Consider the following 16,616-nt stretch of genomic DNA (forward strand, 5'->3'; position numbering starts at 1 on the left):
TATCCCTATCATCATAAAAATAAATATGCTGTAGATAACCCAACAGGGATCATCTCAAAGTAATTGTGCTAAGTGAAAGAAGCTAGAAAAAAGAAGTGTATTCTATGTGGTTCCATTTACATTAAGTTCTGGAAAACACAACCTACTCTGTAGTGATGGAAAGCAAGTGATGAGTAATTACATGAGGAAGGCGGAGAGGACAGTGGGAGGGGTTCCTGAGAGGCACGAAGAAGCTCTCGGGTGGGGTACATTGCCTTGTTGTGGCTATAGTTTCACAGGCATATACATATGTCAAAGGTTATTACATCATGAACTTGATGTGCAGATTATGGTATGTCAATTAGACTTCCACTTGCTGCTGAAATGTTTTCCCCACCATTTTTATGTTAGTCAGCTGGGGCCACTCTAACAAAATACCACAGGCTCGGGTCTTAAACAACAGACATGTATTTCTCACCATCCTGAGGCTGGAAGGTCCAAGGTCAAGGTGCAGGCAGTTTCTGGTGAGAGCTCTCTTCCTGGTTTGCAAACAGCAAACTTCTCTCTGTGCCCTCACATGGCAGAGAGAGTGTCTCTCTTTTAATAAGGGCCCATCCTCCCAAAGGCCCCACCTCCAAACACCATCACAGTGGAGGGTTAGGGCTTCAACATAGGAATTTTAGCGGGACACAAACATTCAGTCCATAACAATTTATTTATTTATTTTAGATTTTTTTTTTTTTAATTTCAGATTTGCTGGGGGGGGGGGCGGGTTGTCTCTTATTTTTATTAATTTCAGAGCGTAAGGGAGAGGGAGAAAGAGATAGAAACATCAATGATGAGAGAAAATCATTGATCGGCCACTTCCTGCATACCCCCTACTGGGGACCAAGCCCGAAACCCAGGCATGTGCCCTTGACTGGAATCAAACCCAGGACCCTTCAGGCCAATGCTCTATGCACTAAGCAAAACTAGGTAGGGCTAAGTTTTTGTGTTGTTTTTGTTTTTTGTTTTGTGGATGCAAAGTTTATTGAGAGAAGCCAGTCCTGGGCACAATGGAGCAAATCCCCCAGAATTCTAGCAATAGACAGAGAGAGAGAGAGAGAAGAGAGAGAGAGAGAGAGAGAGAGAGAGAGAGAAGAGGAAGAGAAAAGGGGAGCTAAGATTTTTTAAATTGATTTTTAGAGAGGGAGGAAGGGAGAGGGAGAAAGAAAGAAACATCGATGTGAGAGCGCATTATCGATCAGCTGCCTCTTGCGTGTCTCCCTCAGGGCTTGAGCCAGAAACCCGAGCATGTGCCCTGAGAGGGAATCAAACCAGAAACCTTAAAGTGAATGGGATGATGCCCAACCAACTGAGTCACACTGGCCAGGGCTACAATTTTTTTTAAAATATATTTTAATTGATTTCAGAGAGAAAGAGAGAAGGAGAGATAGAAACATCATTGAAGAGAATCATTGATGGGCAGCCTCCTGCACACCCTCTACTGTGGATTGAACCCATAACCTGGGAATCTAACAGTGATCTTTTGGTTCATAGGGCGATGCTCAACCACTGAGCCACGCCTGCCAGGCCATAACAATTTCTAAAATGAAAACGTTTAAACATACAAAAACCCTCAAAAGTGATTATGAATAAACCTGGATAAACATTCTTTTTTAAAAATATTTTTTTATTTTCTTTATTGATTAAGGTATTACATATGTGTCCTTATCCCCCTATAGTCCCCCCACCCCCCGGCTCATGCCCTCACCCCCCTGGTGTCTGTGTCCATAGGTTAGGCTTATATGCATGCATACAAGTCTTTTGGTTGATCTCTCCCCTTTACCCCCACCCTTCCCTACCATCCCTCTGAGGTTTGACGGTCTTATCAATGCTTCTCTGTCTCTGGATCTGTTTTCGTTCATCAGTTTATGTTGTTCATTATATTCCACAGATGAGTGAGATCATGTGATATTTATCTTTCTCTGACTGTCTTATTTCACTTAGCATAATGCTCTCCAGGTCCATCCAGGCTGTTGCAAATGGTAGGAGTTCCTTCCTTTTTACAGCAGCGTAGTATTCCATTGTGTAGATATACCACATTTTTTTAACCCACTCATTTGCTAATGGGCACTTAGGCTGCTTCCAAATCTTAGCTATTGTAAATTGTGCTGCTATGAACGTAGGGGTGCATATATCCTTTCTTTTTTTTTTTTTAAAAATATATTCTATTGATTTCTTACAGAGAGGAAGAGAGAGGGATAGAGAGTTAGAAACATCGATGAGAGAGAAACATCGATCAGCTGCCTCCTGCACACCTCCTACTGGGTATGTGCCCGCAACCAAGGTACATGCCCTTGACCAGAATTGAACCTGGGACCCTTGAGTCCACAGGCCGACGCTCTATCCACTGAACCAAACCGGTTAGGGCCATTGCCCATTTTTTGATTGGGTTGTTTATCTTCCTTTTGTTAAGTTGTATGAATTCCCTGTAAATGTTGGAGATTAAACCCTTATCAGAGATAAAAAAAATATTTTTTAATTGAGTTCAGAGAAGAAGGAAGAGGGAGAGATAGAAACATCAATGATGAGAGAGAATTATTGATTGGCTGCCTCCTACATGCCCCACATTGGAGATCGAGCCCTCAACCAGGGCATGTGCCCTGACCGGGAATTGAACTGTGACCTCCTGGTTCATAGGTCGACGCTCAACCACTGAGCCACGCCAGCCGGGCTGGATAAACATTATTGAACAAAGTTTGTGTGGACACGTGACTAGGGAAGGGTGACTTCTCCAGCTATGCTGTTTAAACTTTTTTGGGTTTGGGACAATGGAAATACATTATCCATTCAAAACAAAAAATTCAGTGGTTTGGACCTGGAGAGAGAACTAGGTTCAAATCTTGGCCCTTGAAAGCTGTGCAACTTTGGCGAAGTGTCTGAACATCTCAGATTCCCTAGTTCAAAAGGGAAAGGCGTGTTCTCCTATCCAAGGCGGATTTGAGGAGGACGTGAGATGGAGCATGCGCGTGCTGGATGCTATAAAGGTGCACTTAGACTTATTTTTCTTTCCTTAGTGAGCTCAGGGCTGTTTGTCCTGGGAGCACAGGCTGCCAGGTTCACTCACACATACGCTCCCAGGCTGGGAAGAATTTGCTGTGCAGATAGGGAGGGCGTCTCAGTAGCAGACACTTTGTTCCCTTCTGAAGCCTCAGTCCAGAAGCTGAGTCATCTCTGCCCAAGCCTCTGAGGCTCCTGCCCTCGGGCTGACCTTTCCTGGTGACCTGAATGTGACCAAAGCCTGGCAGAAAAGGTCATGATCAGCTGCCGGTATGGTGGGGCCAGTCCTTGGACAGAGGCACGGCAGCCTCTCTTGGGGTGTCCACATACTTAGCCCCAATGTCACTGGGCTCATCTAGGAAGAATCAGGCATGCCCCAGGCTATAGTGCATTTTCAGGCTCCTCCCCAATCTGGGTCACCCAATTCTTTACTCTCTTTGTCTGGATAATCTTGGTACCCCTCAGCCTCTGGCCCCTGTCCCAGGAAGCCTTGCCTGAGGGAATTGGCCCCTTCTTTGAGCTCTTATAGCGCCTGTGCTTCTCCCAGGATAGCACCGATCACCCAGTATTCAAGTTAAATGGTTAAAAGAATCACATTAGGTTAAAATTACAAACTTCCAGTTATGAAATAAACTAGAGGCTGGCGCACGAATTCGTGCACGGGTGGGGTTCTGAGGCCTGGCCGGCGATCAGGGCGATCAGGGCAGTCTCACCCAGTCCCTATCAGGGCCTCTAGTGTATATATGTCTCTGTGTGTAGTAATACATCTCTACAGGTATATGAATGATATATTTCTATACATACATGTATTCTGTTTCTGTGTGTGTTATATATTCACCTATGTATAAATGTATATATTATACATGTCTCTCTCAATAAATGTTTTATATATCAATATATTTGTGTGTATGTTACAGATGTATACTAGTATATGCCGATATATGTTTCATTTTCAAGAGAGAGAGATTGAGAGAATAATAAAGCGAATAGAACAAGTTAACAATTGGTGAATTTCCACGAAGAGTATACAGGTGGTCTTTATACTCTTGTTGCAAAATTTCTGTAAGTTGAAATTATTGCAAAATTTAAAATTACTCCCACAAAAAGGAAAGAAATCACAGGGTTACATGGTCTGTCCTCCTCCCCAGGGCAAACTTTTCCACAAAGAAAGTGTAAGGACTTTTCAAGCCCCTACAAAATGTTTGAGACTTGAAAATAATGCATATCTTCTCACAAATTAGGAAATAACAAATAGTCTGCATTATTAAAGTTAATAAATGTTTAATTAAATGTCTACAAAATGTCACTTGAGACCTGGCCTGTGTTGCTCAGTTGTTAGAGCGACGGCCCATGTACCAAAGGGTCGAGGGTTCCATTCCTGGTTAGGGGCACTTACCTGGGTTGCAGGTTCGCTCCCCACCCCGATCAGGGAGGAACCAGTTGATGTAGCTCTCTCCCATCGATGCTTTCCTCTCTCTCTTTCTTTCCCCCTCCCTCCCTCCCTTCCACTCTCTGAAGAAGCAATGGGAAAAAATATCCTCAGGTGAGGATTGGAAAAAAAAAAAAGTCACTTGACATCAATCTCACTGAACTCCATGTAGATAATTCACCCCAGGGCCCTGGACTCCCCAGTTCTTGAGGACAGGTCTGTGTCTACCTGCCGATGGCTGTACCCCTAGTGAATGGTACACAGTAGATGTATAGGTAACATTTTCAGAATGAACTAAGTGCGTGTGCTGGGCTGACCCCCAGGGCTGGGATCTCCTTGAGGAAAATGACAGGAGGATGTCCTGATCTGCATTGAGTCCCTGGTGAAATAGAGAAATTCACTCCAATGTTTGCAGGGTGTGTGTCAAGAGTGCAAATGAAGGTCCACGTACTATGTCTAAATATTTAGAGTTCTACATTACGCTAACTGTGATAAGCTGCTCACTAATGGCCTTCATGCTTCCTGCCAACTGGTATCCACATTCTTCTGTAGCTTTGGCCATTGAGATGTTAGCTAATGTGAGGCAAGCAGAGGCTGAATACATCTTGGTTCTTGGGTCTCATCCTCTTGGAACACTACCATCACCAAGGGAGAAACTCAGGTGATCCTGCGGGAGAGGCTAGTCACCAGACATTAAGTGTCCACCTTGGAATATCTATTCCAAGTCAAGTTCCAGGTGACTGTAGTTGCATGAGTAACCCAAGGGAAAGAAACAACCCAGGTGAGTCCATGGCTGTGGTTATTAGCCACTAAGTTCTGGGAATGTTTGTTACACAGCAATAGAAAACTGATGCACTAACTAACCCCTGTTAAGCAATAAAATGTGTTCTATCCTCTGACTTTATTCAATATACCTTCAAAACAATATGGAAGGCCAGCCCTGGCAGGTGTTTCTCAGTGGTTAGAGCATTGGTCTGTGCACCAAAGGGTCTCAGTTTTGATTCCAGGTCAAGGACATGTACCTGGATTGCAGGTTCGATCCCCGGCCCTGGTCAGCGTGTGCGCGTGGGTGGCAACCAATGTTTTCTCATTCTCTCTCTCTCTCTCTGTCCCCCCTCCTTCCCTTCCACTTTCTCTAAAAATCAATGGAGGAGAACCCAGATGGCAGCATCGGTAAACGCCTATACTCACTGCCTCCCACAACCACATCAAAATTACAACTAAAATACAGAACAGCCATCATTTAGAACTGCCTGAAATCTGGCTGAATGGAAGTCCTACAACTAGAGAAGTAAAGACGAAAGCACACGGAGACTGGTAGGAGGGGTGGAGGCACAGAACAGGCTGGGCCAACATTCACATGCAGTGGTTTTTTAACTGGGAGGGAGATTGTCTCTGTGGAGGCTGCCCATGAGGAGAAAGGGGTCCCAGCCACACACCAGACCCCAGACCAGGGTTTCAGAGCTGGAAGAGAAGTCCCCATAACTTCGGGCTGTAAAAACCAGCGGGGATTGTGACTGAGTGACCCAGGCTACGGGAATACAAGGTGTTCCTCTTTTTGAAAAAATATATTTTTTTATTTATTTCAGAGAGGAAGGGAGAGGAGAGAGAGATGGAAACATCAATGATGAGAAAGAATCAGTGATCAGCTGCTTCCACACCCCACACTGAGGATCAAGCTCACAACCCAGGCATGTGCCTGATTGGGAATCGAACTGTGTCCTCCTGATTCATAGGTTGATGCTCAACCACTGAGCCATGCCAGCTGGGCCCTATATGTTCCTCTTAAGAGGCCTGTGACTCCTCAGCTTCCTCTGAGCTCTGGCATCTGTAAGCAGTGACTTTGGGGGAATTCAGGAACATAGTGGGAGAAACTGGACTGTCTGGCATCAGGGCAGGGACTCGAGGGCAGCTTTCTTCCAAACAGGGGTGCTCAAAGTAGTCATTATTCCTGTCCTGAGACCTCCCCCATCACAGAGCTGACTGACAGCCACATCTGAGTTTCCATCAGTGTGGCCCACACTGTTAGACCCTGCCCCATCCAATTTTCAGCCCCACCCAAGCTGTTTGCAGCTGCTTTTCCATATGAATGGCCTGTCTGGCTCAGGCTTCAGACTTTGCTAAAATCTCTTAAACAAGCAGCAGCCAGAGTCAATGTGCCCCAAACCTATCAATAAAAGGTCCAAGACCTGGCATTAGCACCACCCTGCCTTGCTTCACAGTTGGGCCTCACCTGGGCACTTTCTAGACCAATATAATAGAGCCATCTGCAGAACTCTCTGTAGCTCCTGCCAGGTGGCCCCAGGCAGTGGCTGAATTTGCACTTCCTGGGAGGCTCCAGAGCCAGTGCACCCAGGGGATAGCTTACAACTCTACACATCCACAAGCAACACACTCAAGGGGCAGACTCAATGAACACCAAAGCCCCATTAAATCAAGTCCTGCTCTATAGGAGTGTCTCCTGCACAGCAACTCTTCCATTGTAGACACAGCTGGTCTTCATAGCCCAGTGGTCAGCAAACTGTGGCTCACGAGCCACAGGCGGCTCTTTGGCCCCTTGAGTTTTTAGCAAAGGCCAGCTTAGGAGTACTCTAATTAAGTTAATAACAATGTACCTACCTATATAGTTTAAGTTTAAAAAATTTGGCTCTCAAAAGAAATTTCAATCGTTGTACTGTTGATATTTGGCTCTGTTAACTAATGAGTTTGCCGACCACTGTCATAGCCAATTGGCTTGGAGGTCAATTCCTCCCAGTGACACCAACAGCAATCAAGGCTCAACTACAACAAGACTGTGCACAAAGTCCACAGAGAGAGAGAGAGAGAGAGAGAGAGAGAGAGAGAGAGAGAGAGAGACATCAGCTGGTTGCCTCCTGCATGCTCCCTGACCAGGGGTGGGGAGCGAATCCAAAACCCAGGTACCTGCCCTGGACTGTGTGTGTGTGAGCGGGGAGACTGGCACTATAACCATTGAACCACCAGCCAGGGCTGCCACTATTTTTATTATAAGCATCCCCGCTTTTCCTGTCCCACCCTGAACAAGTCTCAAGGATTGGACATTAGTGAAGAGGGACTGAGGGCCCCAGTAACCAAAGTCTTGGAGATACAGATGGAAAGCACTGTTCATGAGATGGGAGTCCTGCCTCAGATTGAAAACCACCAAAGGCAGGGACTTCATTCAGCTGCCCACAGACAAACAAAAAAAAAGTCCATTTCACTGCTTCTCTTTCTGATGAGAGATTCCAGCCGACATGTCATCTTTCTATGCCATTTACCTTAACCAGAGTAGTCTATGTGGGGCCTGGGGTATCTTGCCCACCATTATGGCCCCAGCACAGTAACTAGAGCACTCAAGAAACAATTGATTGCCCAGATGTGGCTCAGCAGTTGACACAGGAACCAAGAAGTCGCAGGTTCGATTCCGGGTTGGCGCTGGAGTTGTGGGTTCGATCTTCTGAAATCAACAAAAACATATTTTTTAAAAAAAGAAACAATTGTGCCAAAACCGGTTTGGCTCAGTGGATAGAGCGTCGGCCTGCGGACTCAAGGGTCCCAGGTTCGATTCCGGTCAAGGGCATGTACCTTGGTTGCGGGCACATCCCCAGTAGGGGGTGTGCAAGAGGCAGCTGATCGATGTTTCTCTATCATTGATGTTTCTAACTCTCTATCCCTCTCTCTTCCTCTCTGTAAAAAAATCAATAAAATATATTTTTAAAAAAGAAAGAAACAATTGAGACCTAGCCAGTTTGGCTCAGTGGATAAAGCATCTGCCTGTGGGTCAAAGGGTCCTGGGTTCGATTCTGATCAAGGACTCGTACCTCAGTTTCAGGCTCTATCTTCCCTGGCCCATGCCCTGGTCAGGGCACATGCAGGAGGCAACCAATAGATATGTTTTGCTCACATCAATATTTCTCTCCATCTTTCCCTCTCTCCCTAAAAAAAAAAAAAAAAAAGGAAAAAATATTCTCGGATGAGGATTTAAAAATAAGAAGTACAAAAAATAAAAAGAAACAATTGATTAGGGTGACCATGTCATTGCTGGGGCATAGGGCACATTCCACAGAGCACTTTTTAGGATGCAATCAAGAGCCAAGCCCCTGGAGAAATACTTTTGTACCTTGTTCAGGGCACTTGCCTCTGAGAGAGAGCCTTAGGTGTTTTGTGTCCTCTGAAACATGGCATTGAGAAAGAAGCTGCTAAAAAATGGATCATGAGCCCTAACCAGTTTGGCTCAGTGGATAGAGCGTTGGCCTACGGACTGAAAGGTCCCAGGTTCGATTCCGGTCAAGGGCATGTACCTTTGTTGCGGGCACATCCCCAGTAGGGAGTGTGCAGGAGGCAGCTGATCGATGTTTCTCTCTCATCGATGTTTCTAACTATCCCTCTCCCTTCCTCTCTGTAAAAAATCAATAAAATATATTTAAAAAACGGATCATGAAAAGGCCATCAGGTTGGGAAAGTAACTGATCATTTATCTCAGCGCAGGGAGCCAGGGGTGAAAGAACACACCCTGGCATAGCGATGTCACCCACTCAGACGGAGCATGGGCTTCGGCGTGGACAGGCTGGCTGCCAGGCAGATGGTGACCGTCCATGTCCACTCCTGGTGGAGATTTTCCTCCCTGCCCTTCCCATCTGCCTGGCACGGCTGCCACGATCTGTGTGAGCGGAGACCTGCACATCAGGCCCCAGGCATGCAGTTTCAGATTACAGAGGCTGACCTGGCTCCAAGCCCTGCTGAGTCAACGCTGTTCTTGCCAGAGCTCGGAACTAACCTGCCCCCGGGTTCTTCCTGGCAGATGGGCTTTTCTGTGCCAGCCTCCTTCCTGACCGGGTAGAGGGGAGTTGGCAGGGGATGGGGGTGGGGGGGACACGTTAGTGAAAGTCTGCTGAAGTCTGTTTGCCCTTGTGGAATGGCCATGGCGCAGCCTCGCAGCTGCACTCAGCTCTCCCTCTGTCCCAGCCTTGCTCATTCCCCAGTCTCAGAGTATTGGGGTCTCTCCACCACCAACCTGGGAGCTCCATATGGGAGAGTAGATGACTGCCCAATGAATGAATGAATGAATGAACGGTTGGCCTTCCTTCCAAGTATCCCCTCTTTCTGTTCCGAGGTTTCTGCTTTGTTGCAGGCAAGACTCAGACACTGCAGACCCTGGGGGTAGAGAGTGTGGGAAGTGAGACCCTGAGCTGGAGACTTAACAGGACAGACACGGGCCCTGCCAACAAGACACGAGGTTGTGGGGAAGGGTGATGATGAGGGACGTTAAAGAATCCACAGACACCTCTGCTATGACGAATCCTTGAGCGGGAAGGAGCGTGGGAGCTTGGAGACGTCTGGGTGGTAGTGAGGGGAGGGAGGGAGGGGGCAGCCTGGTCTTGGGAAGCTCTTCCCTCCTGGTCCTGTGGGACTCAGCGCACCGGGGCCTTTCACACGTCTCCTTCCCGCCTTCTCCCCAGCTTTTGACTTGAGGAGGGCACGAGGAATGCCAGCCGCCCAGTCTTCGGGTGCAGTGAGGTGGGGGGATGGGAGGGGGAGCGGGGAGAGACTCGGAATTTCGGTGCAGGAAAGAGGATTACGGTAAGGGGGACAGTCACGTCTCCCACGGTCGGCGGAGAAGCCGCGTCAGAGCCAGGCGGGGAGGAGTCTGAGTTTTGCAATCTTAGGGCGCCCTGCACCCCACACACTAACTACACCGCTGAGAATGCACAGAACCCCACCCCGGATTGTACACCCCGCCCCCGGCACGTGCGCTCCGCCTTCGAAGCTGCTCCGCCCCCCATCTCGCACCCGCCTTATAAAAAGGGTGCCGCAGGAACACGCCAAACCAAGGGCGGGAGGCTTGGACCTGATCCTTGTCCTTTGGGGCTTCTGCACCCACGCGAGCCTCCGCCAGGGTCGGCGCGTATTTAGAACCCGCGTCCACCGAGAGCCCGCGCGCCCCTCTGTCTGAGTCCCTACGTCCCCGCGCCCAGGCCACAGGGAAGGATGCGCTGTGCGCCCACGGCCGGAGCAGCCCTGGTGCTGTGCGCTGCCACCGCCGGGCTGCTGAGCGCGCAGGGCCGCCCCGCGCCGGCCGAGCCGCCGCCCCGCTACGCGTCCTGGGACGAGGTGAACGTGCTGGCTCACGGGCTCCTACAGCTCGGGCACGGGCTGCGGGAACACGCGGAGCGCACCCGGGGGCAGTTGGGCGCGCTGGAGCGGCGTCTGAGCGCGTGCGGGGCCGCCTGCAGGGAGCCGGGAACAGCCGCCGCGCCCCCGCACGTGCCCGCAAGTCCGGTCTCCCGGGGCGAGGCCGTCCCTGAGACCCTCCGCAGCCTGCAGGTACGTGCTATCCAGGTGACTGCCCGCATTCGTACCACGCTCTTGCGGGTCTGGAAGGGTGTGGACGGAAGTGGTGCGCTTCCAGGGCTCCTTCAGCTGTCCTGCCCAGGAGTCGAATGGAGAGTTGGAAGGACAGAGGAGCGGGTGAACGGAGAGGCGGGCGGCAGAAGGCCAGGTCCTCACCAGGCTTTTCACACTCTCTCCAGACTCAGCTCAAGGCTCAGAACAGCAGGATCGAGCTGCTCTTCCAAAAGGTGGCCCAACAGCAGCGCCACCTGGAGAAGCAGCACCTGAGAATCCAGAACCTGCAGAGCCAGGTACCAGATGCTTGCACCACGAGGGCAGGGAGGTCCAAGCTGAACCCGTGAGTCTGGATGTGCGCCAGTCATAGCTGACATTCTCTTCCCGTCCTTCCCCAGGTGGGCCTCCTGGCCCCCACGCACCTGGGCCGCGGCGTGGCCAAGCCTGCCAGGAGGAAGAGGCTGCCCAAGATGTCCCAGCCTGTTGGCTCCACTCACAACATAACCCACCTACACAGTGAGTGTCCAGCCCTTTGCTGTCCTCTGGCAGCTCCCACCTCCACACACAGACACGTGCACTTGCCATTCCTGTACCCCTCCTTGTCGTGTCCGCCTTACTTGAGGGGAGAGGTCTTGGCCCTGGGTCCCTCTGGGCTCTGGTGAAGGGCTAATGGGGCACCTTCTTCAGCTCTGTCCCTGACTGCCCCACCCTTCTTCCCATGGGCCAGTGGGTTTTCCCCAAAGCCTTGCTGGCTATTAATAGAGCAAGGATTGGGAAAGAGGGTCCAAGTCCAAAAGGGACTTGAGCTGCAGGAGTGTGGGGAAGGGGGTGGGGCAATGCAGGGACACCTCCATGTGGGCTGGAACTTTCTAGGAGGGCACCATGGTGGACAAGAGGGTGCCAGCTGGGGAGTCTGGAGTCCTTATTGGCTGAACAGCAAATCCCTGCCTGTGAGAAGGGTTCTAAGACTGGGAATGTGGATCCAGGAGGTAGAGCAAGGGCAGGGAGCCTATCTCCCTGGTCAGACACATTCCCTCTTGCATCTCTGACAAATCCAGGGCTGCGGATCTGAGCACCTGGTCCCTCCCCCCATTCTTGGCCCCAAAGTACCTGATTACCCCCATTTCCCATTCCCCTACTTCCACAGAGAGCTAGCCATTGCCACCATCTGCAGTTCTGGGTCCTGTTTGAATGTATGCCTGAAATTGCCCAAATTTCCAACCACATGTCTGTGTATGTCAACACAGGCTCCCAGCTTCCTGTCTCTGCCCCACCTTAAGTTCATGGCCCCAGAGCCAGCCAACTTCCCTCTAGTCCTCCTACCCCATCACCCGGCCTGGCATCTGTGGCTGTCTATAGCCAACTGGGTAAAAGTTCAGATTCTCCCCCTTCACACCCTCAGACTGATTGCTGGCTTCCAGCCCTCTCTTTTGAGGGCTTCCCCGCCCCCGTCCGCCCCCCCCACCCCCCCCACCACACACACACACACACACACACACACACACACACACACACACGGCTCCCCGCCCCCACTCCTGTCAGAAAGGGTCCAGTACACCCTCTCAAACTTCTGTCCTGTGATGAGGGGCTTCTGGGATGGACTAGTAGGTATAGGTCCAGGCTGAGGGATGTGGAGGGGATTGGAAGGGGGAACTCATGGATTTGGGAACTCCCAGACTCCAGCTCAGTCCTGCCAAGTAGGGGAAAGTTCAGAGCTGGAGAGAGAAACAGCTGGTGCTAATGGAAGCCACATTGGTGGTTTGGCCAGGTGCCTGTCCTGATTGGAAGAAAGGAAAGTAGGGGAAAGGGGAGCTGCCCCAGGGGCCAGAAAGTGTCTGCAGTCACTCTGGGCTGGCCCCCACCCTGGCAACAATAGGACACATTCACCCCTTGTCCTGGGCCTTCACTCCCCCTTTCCCTCCAGCGACCTTTCCCCTACTTTCTTTGCTGGGCTGGGGGCGGGACTTCCCACTAGCAGTAGCCATCCCTTCTTCCTCACTTCCTCCCTCCCTCCCCTTCTCCCTCCCTGCCTCCCTGCCTCCCTGCCTCCCTTCCTCCCTTCCTCCCTTCCTCCTTCCCTCCCTCCCTCCCTCCCTCCCTCCCTCCCTCTCTTACTCCTCAGACATTCAACTACTCCCCCTCTGGGACCCCCGGCCATGTGGCCATGTCTCTATCCCAAGTCCCATCCAGACCTGATCCGAATCCCCCACTAGACAAAGCAAAGCTTGTCCAGTTTAGCTCAGCTCTTGCCTCCCCTGCCCAGCCCCCCATTCAGCTCCTGCAAATATTCATTTATCAATCATTCATTCATTGTGTCTTTATTAAACACCTGCTGTGGACTAGGATCAGCCTGGGCACTGGTGCCAGACTGGGCCAAGAACATTCCCTATCCCTGGCCTCATAGAGGCCTCATTCAGGGGAGGGAGTCAGGGAGGGAACACCAGATGGCCCTAGTATTTCGAGTGGGAAGTCCTTGATGCTCCTTTCTGGGAGTCTGGTCTGGTCTGGGGGGTCAGAGATTTCTTCCAGAACCTGGAAACCTTACATTGAAGCATAAAAAGGCATGAGGGAAGAGCATGCTAGGCAGAGGGACCAGCATGTACAAAGGACCTGTGGCAGGAAGATGTGTGGGACAAGGAAGGCTGTGTGGCCAGAAGGTGGGCATGCAGTGTGGGAAGAGGGAGGATGGGGGCAGAGGCCGATCCTGGAGCATCTTGTGGTCAGTATTAAGGAAGGTCAGAGGGAGCCATGGAAGACTTTAGGCAAGTGAAGTGGGGGGGGGGGTGTCCTGAACTCAGGATTGCCTTCTAATATCCCTGTTGCCCACTGCCCAGATTCTACACACACCTGTTTCCTGAGACCCACAGGACTGCTCTCTGACTCAATCTCCCTGTCCCTCTCCTTGCCCTATAGGGCTGCCCAGGGACTGCCAAGAGCTGTTTGAAGAGGGAGAACGGCAAAGTGGACTATTCCAGATCCAGCCTCAGGGGTCCCTGCCTTTCCTGGTTAACTGCAAGATGACCTCAGGTAGGACGTGTTAGCCCACTAGGGAACTGTTGTCATTCTGTCAAGTGCAGCCCACCTCCCTCACTCCCACTCCCTCTTTCCCTGCTGAGTCCTGGGGACAAAGACCTAGGCTGAGCCTTCCGCCTGCTGCCAGTCCACAGTATTCCTTCCTTTGACCACCTTCCTCCAGTCCTGCTGGGATGAATGAGGGGAGCGTTGCTGTCCCTGGGTTTGGAGGTGGCTTGGGTTTTGGAGCCAAATGGAGGAGTCGGAGTCCCCTGTGAGAAGGGTGCTCCTAGTGACCTTGTACCTGTCTGGGCAGATGGAGGCTGGACCATAATTCAGAGGCGCCAGGATGGCTCCGTGGATTTCAATCAGCCCTGGGAAGCCTATAAGACTGGCTTTGGAGATCCCCAAGGTGGGTGTTTCCAGAAGCCAGAGGCACAGGGAGAGGAGGGGGCTGTGGCGGTGGGTCCCTGTCTCACTGATGACCATTCCCACTGTAGGAGAGTTCTGGCTGGGCCTAGAGAAGATGCACCTGATCTTGGGGGACCATGGCAGCCACCTGGCTGTGCAGCTGCAGGACTGGGAAGGCAATGCCAAGTCATTGCAGTTCCCCATCCGCCTGGGTGGTGAGGACACAGCCTACAGCCTGCAGCTAACAGCACCCATGGCCGGCGAGCTGGGTGCCACCACTATGACACCCAGCAGCCTCTCCCTTCCCTTCTCCACTTGGGACCAGGACCACGACCTCCATGGGGACAAGAACTGTGCGAAGAACCTCTCTGGTGAGTAAGCTCTGTCCCTCCTGGTCTTGCCTGCGGGGCCTCCCCTCCCTGCCTTTCTGCTTCCCTGCCCTGCCTTCACCACAATTCCATCCATTACCCTCTTTTCCTTACTTGCTGTGTGCTGTTGGGCGACTGACTTAACCTCTCCCATCTTCAGTTGCCCCACTTTTAAAATGGGCATAATCACAGTGCCTACTCCATAGGATTATTATGAATATTCAATGAGATGACATTGTAGCAAAGCCGCCAAGACAAACTCCGTCTTGTTCTAATGAAATCTAAGGCAGAGTCCAGGCCTTGTGAAGTGAAATATATCAAACTCCCTTTTGGTGAATCAAAAAATGTGTGGCTCAGTTGTTTGGAATGTCATCCCATGCTAGGTTGTGGGTTTGATTCCCGGTCAGGGCACATACCCAGGTTGTGGGTTCAGTCCCCTGGTTGGGTTGCATAAGGGAGGCAACCCATCCATGTTTCTCTCTCTCTCTCTAAAGTCAATAAAAACATATCCTCAGGTGAAGATTAAAAAATAATAAAAGCCTGGCAAGTGTTGCTCAGTGGTTGAGCATTGACCCATGGACCAAGAGGTTACCAGTTCAATTCCCAGTCAGTGCACATGCCCAAGTTGTGGGCTCGATCTTGGGGGTCTGCAAGAGTCAGTCAATCGATGTCTCTCTCATCGATGTTTCTCTCTCTCTCTCTCTCTCTCCCTCTTCTCCTCTCTCTCTAAAAAAATCAATTAAAAAACATTTAAAAGGGTGACTTTAAAAATCAATAAAAAATACATCAAAAAGTGATGGAATACTGGTAATTTTTATGGTTCAATATAATATGAATTGATGAGACAGATGTCAATCATAGAAAGTCTTTAATGAATGTCAGGGGCAGGGAAGTAACTTGCCACGGTCACAGATGTGAAAGCTACGGTTATTGGGTTGGGGGGTCCCAGAGTCCCTGAGGCTCCTCTGTTACAACCTGAGGTTCTTCAGGGCACAATTTGACAACCACTGCCAAAGCCCTCCCATCTAAAGTGTGTAAGTCCAGTGCCTAGCCTCATCGCTATCCCAGCCCCGGTGGTTAGGCCCCCCCTAACCATGTCCCCTTTTGTTCTGACAGGAGGCTGGTGGTTTGGTACTTGCAGCCACTCGAACCTTAATGGCCAGTACTTCCACTCCATTCCTCCGCAGCGGCAGCAGCGTAAGAAGGGCATCTTCTGGAAGACGTGGCGGGGCCGCTACTACCCGCTGCAGGCCACCACCATGCTGATCCAGCCCAGAACGGATGAAGCAGCCTCTTAGCCTCCTTGCTGGGGCCTGGACCCAGGCTCCTAGAGGACAGTGACTATGACTCTGGCCCAGCATGTGGCCACACTCTGCCTGGGCAGGGGCTCTGGGCAGGGGCCATTTGGAGCAATGTGGACAGAGAAGCAGCCTATGAGTGAACAGGCCCCCTTTCTCAGTAGGGTGGCTACAGGTGACATACCCTCTGAGGACAGAACTACAGGGCACAGACCACAGAAGTGTGGGACCAACAGGCATTGAGGCCTGCTCCTTGCCTACCCAAGGAATGGGAGATGCAAAGGGACCACTCAGGGGCAACCAGGCAGCCCTCAATGGTAGATTCAGTCATGTTGACTGGCCAGGGGACGAGGACACCCTCACGGTGCTGTTGTAAGTGGGTGCTGTGGGACAAGCCCATGCCATTGGTGTCTGGGCGGAGCCCACAGAATTCTTGAAATAAAAGCAGCTTCAGAATATTTCATTCTTCTTTGTCCTTAAGTTTGTTAAAAGTGGACAGTTTCAAAATCCAGGTAAACATGTTCTCAAGGTGGAGGTGAACACTCCCTGGCCTGTTAAGGACAAAACTGATTATTTCTACCACCTCTGACAACTGATTTTAATTTCCTTCCTTTATTATTTTATGATGTGTATGTTATTTTTCTTTTCTTTTTTTAAAAATATATATTTTATTGATTTTTTACAGAGAGGAAGAGAGAGGGATAGAGAGTTAGAAACATTGATGAGAGAGAAACA

At 50.5% G+C, this 16,616-nt stretch overlaps 1 protein-coding gene across 2 annotated transcripts; it reads left to right on the forward strand.

Annotated features, from left to right (window-relative positions):
- The first annotated feature begins 10,268 nt into the window (after window positions 1–10,268).
- Window positions 10,269–16,339, forward strand: ANGPTL4 (angiopoietin like 4). 2 transcript variants are annotated; one of them, XM_054717194.1, is made up of 7 exons: window positions 10,269–10,786; window positions 10,978–11,088; window positions 11,191–11,308; window positions 13,706–13,819; window positions 14,121–14,216; window positions 14,305–14,586; window positions 15,700–16,339. In XM_054717194.1, exons 1-7 carry the CDS (start codon window positions 10,436–10,438, stop codon window positions 15,879–15,881), a joined length of 1,254 nt encoding a protein of 417 aa, XP_054573169.1. In that variant the 5' UTR covers window positions 10,269–10,435; the 3' UTR covers window positions 15,882–16,339. The 2 variants fall into 2 exon arrangements, with proteins under 2 accessions (XP_054573169.1, XP_028016346.1); XM_028160545.2 differs by having other exon boundaries at window positions 10,269–10,771.
- Window positions 16,340–16,616: the final 277 nt, after the last annotated feature.

The sequence above is a fragment of the Eptesicus fuscus genome, chromosome 6 (genome assembly GCF_027574615.1).
Source record: "Eptesicus fuscus isolate TK198812 chromosome 6, DD_ASM_mEF_20220401, whole genome shotgun sequence".
NCBI lineage: Eukaryota > Metazoa > Chordata > Mammalia > Chiroptera > Vespertilionidae > Eptesicus > Eptesicus fuscus.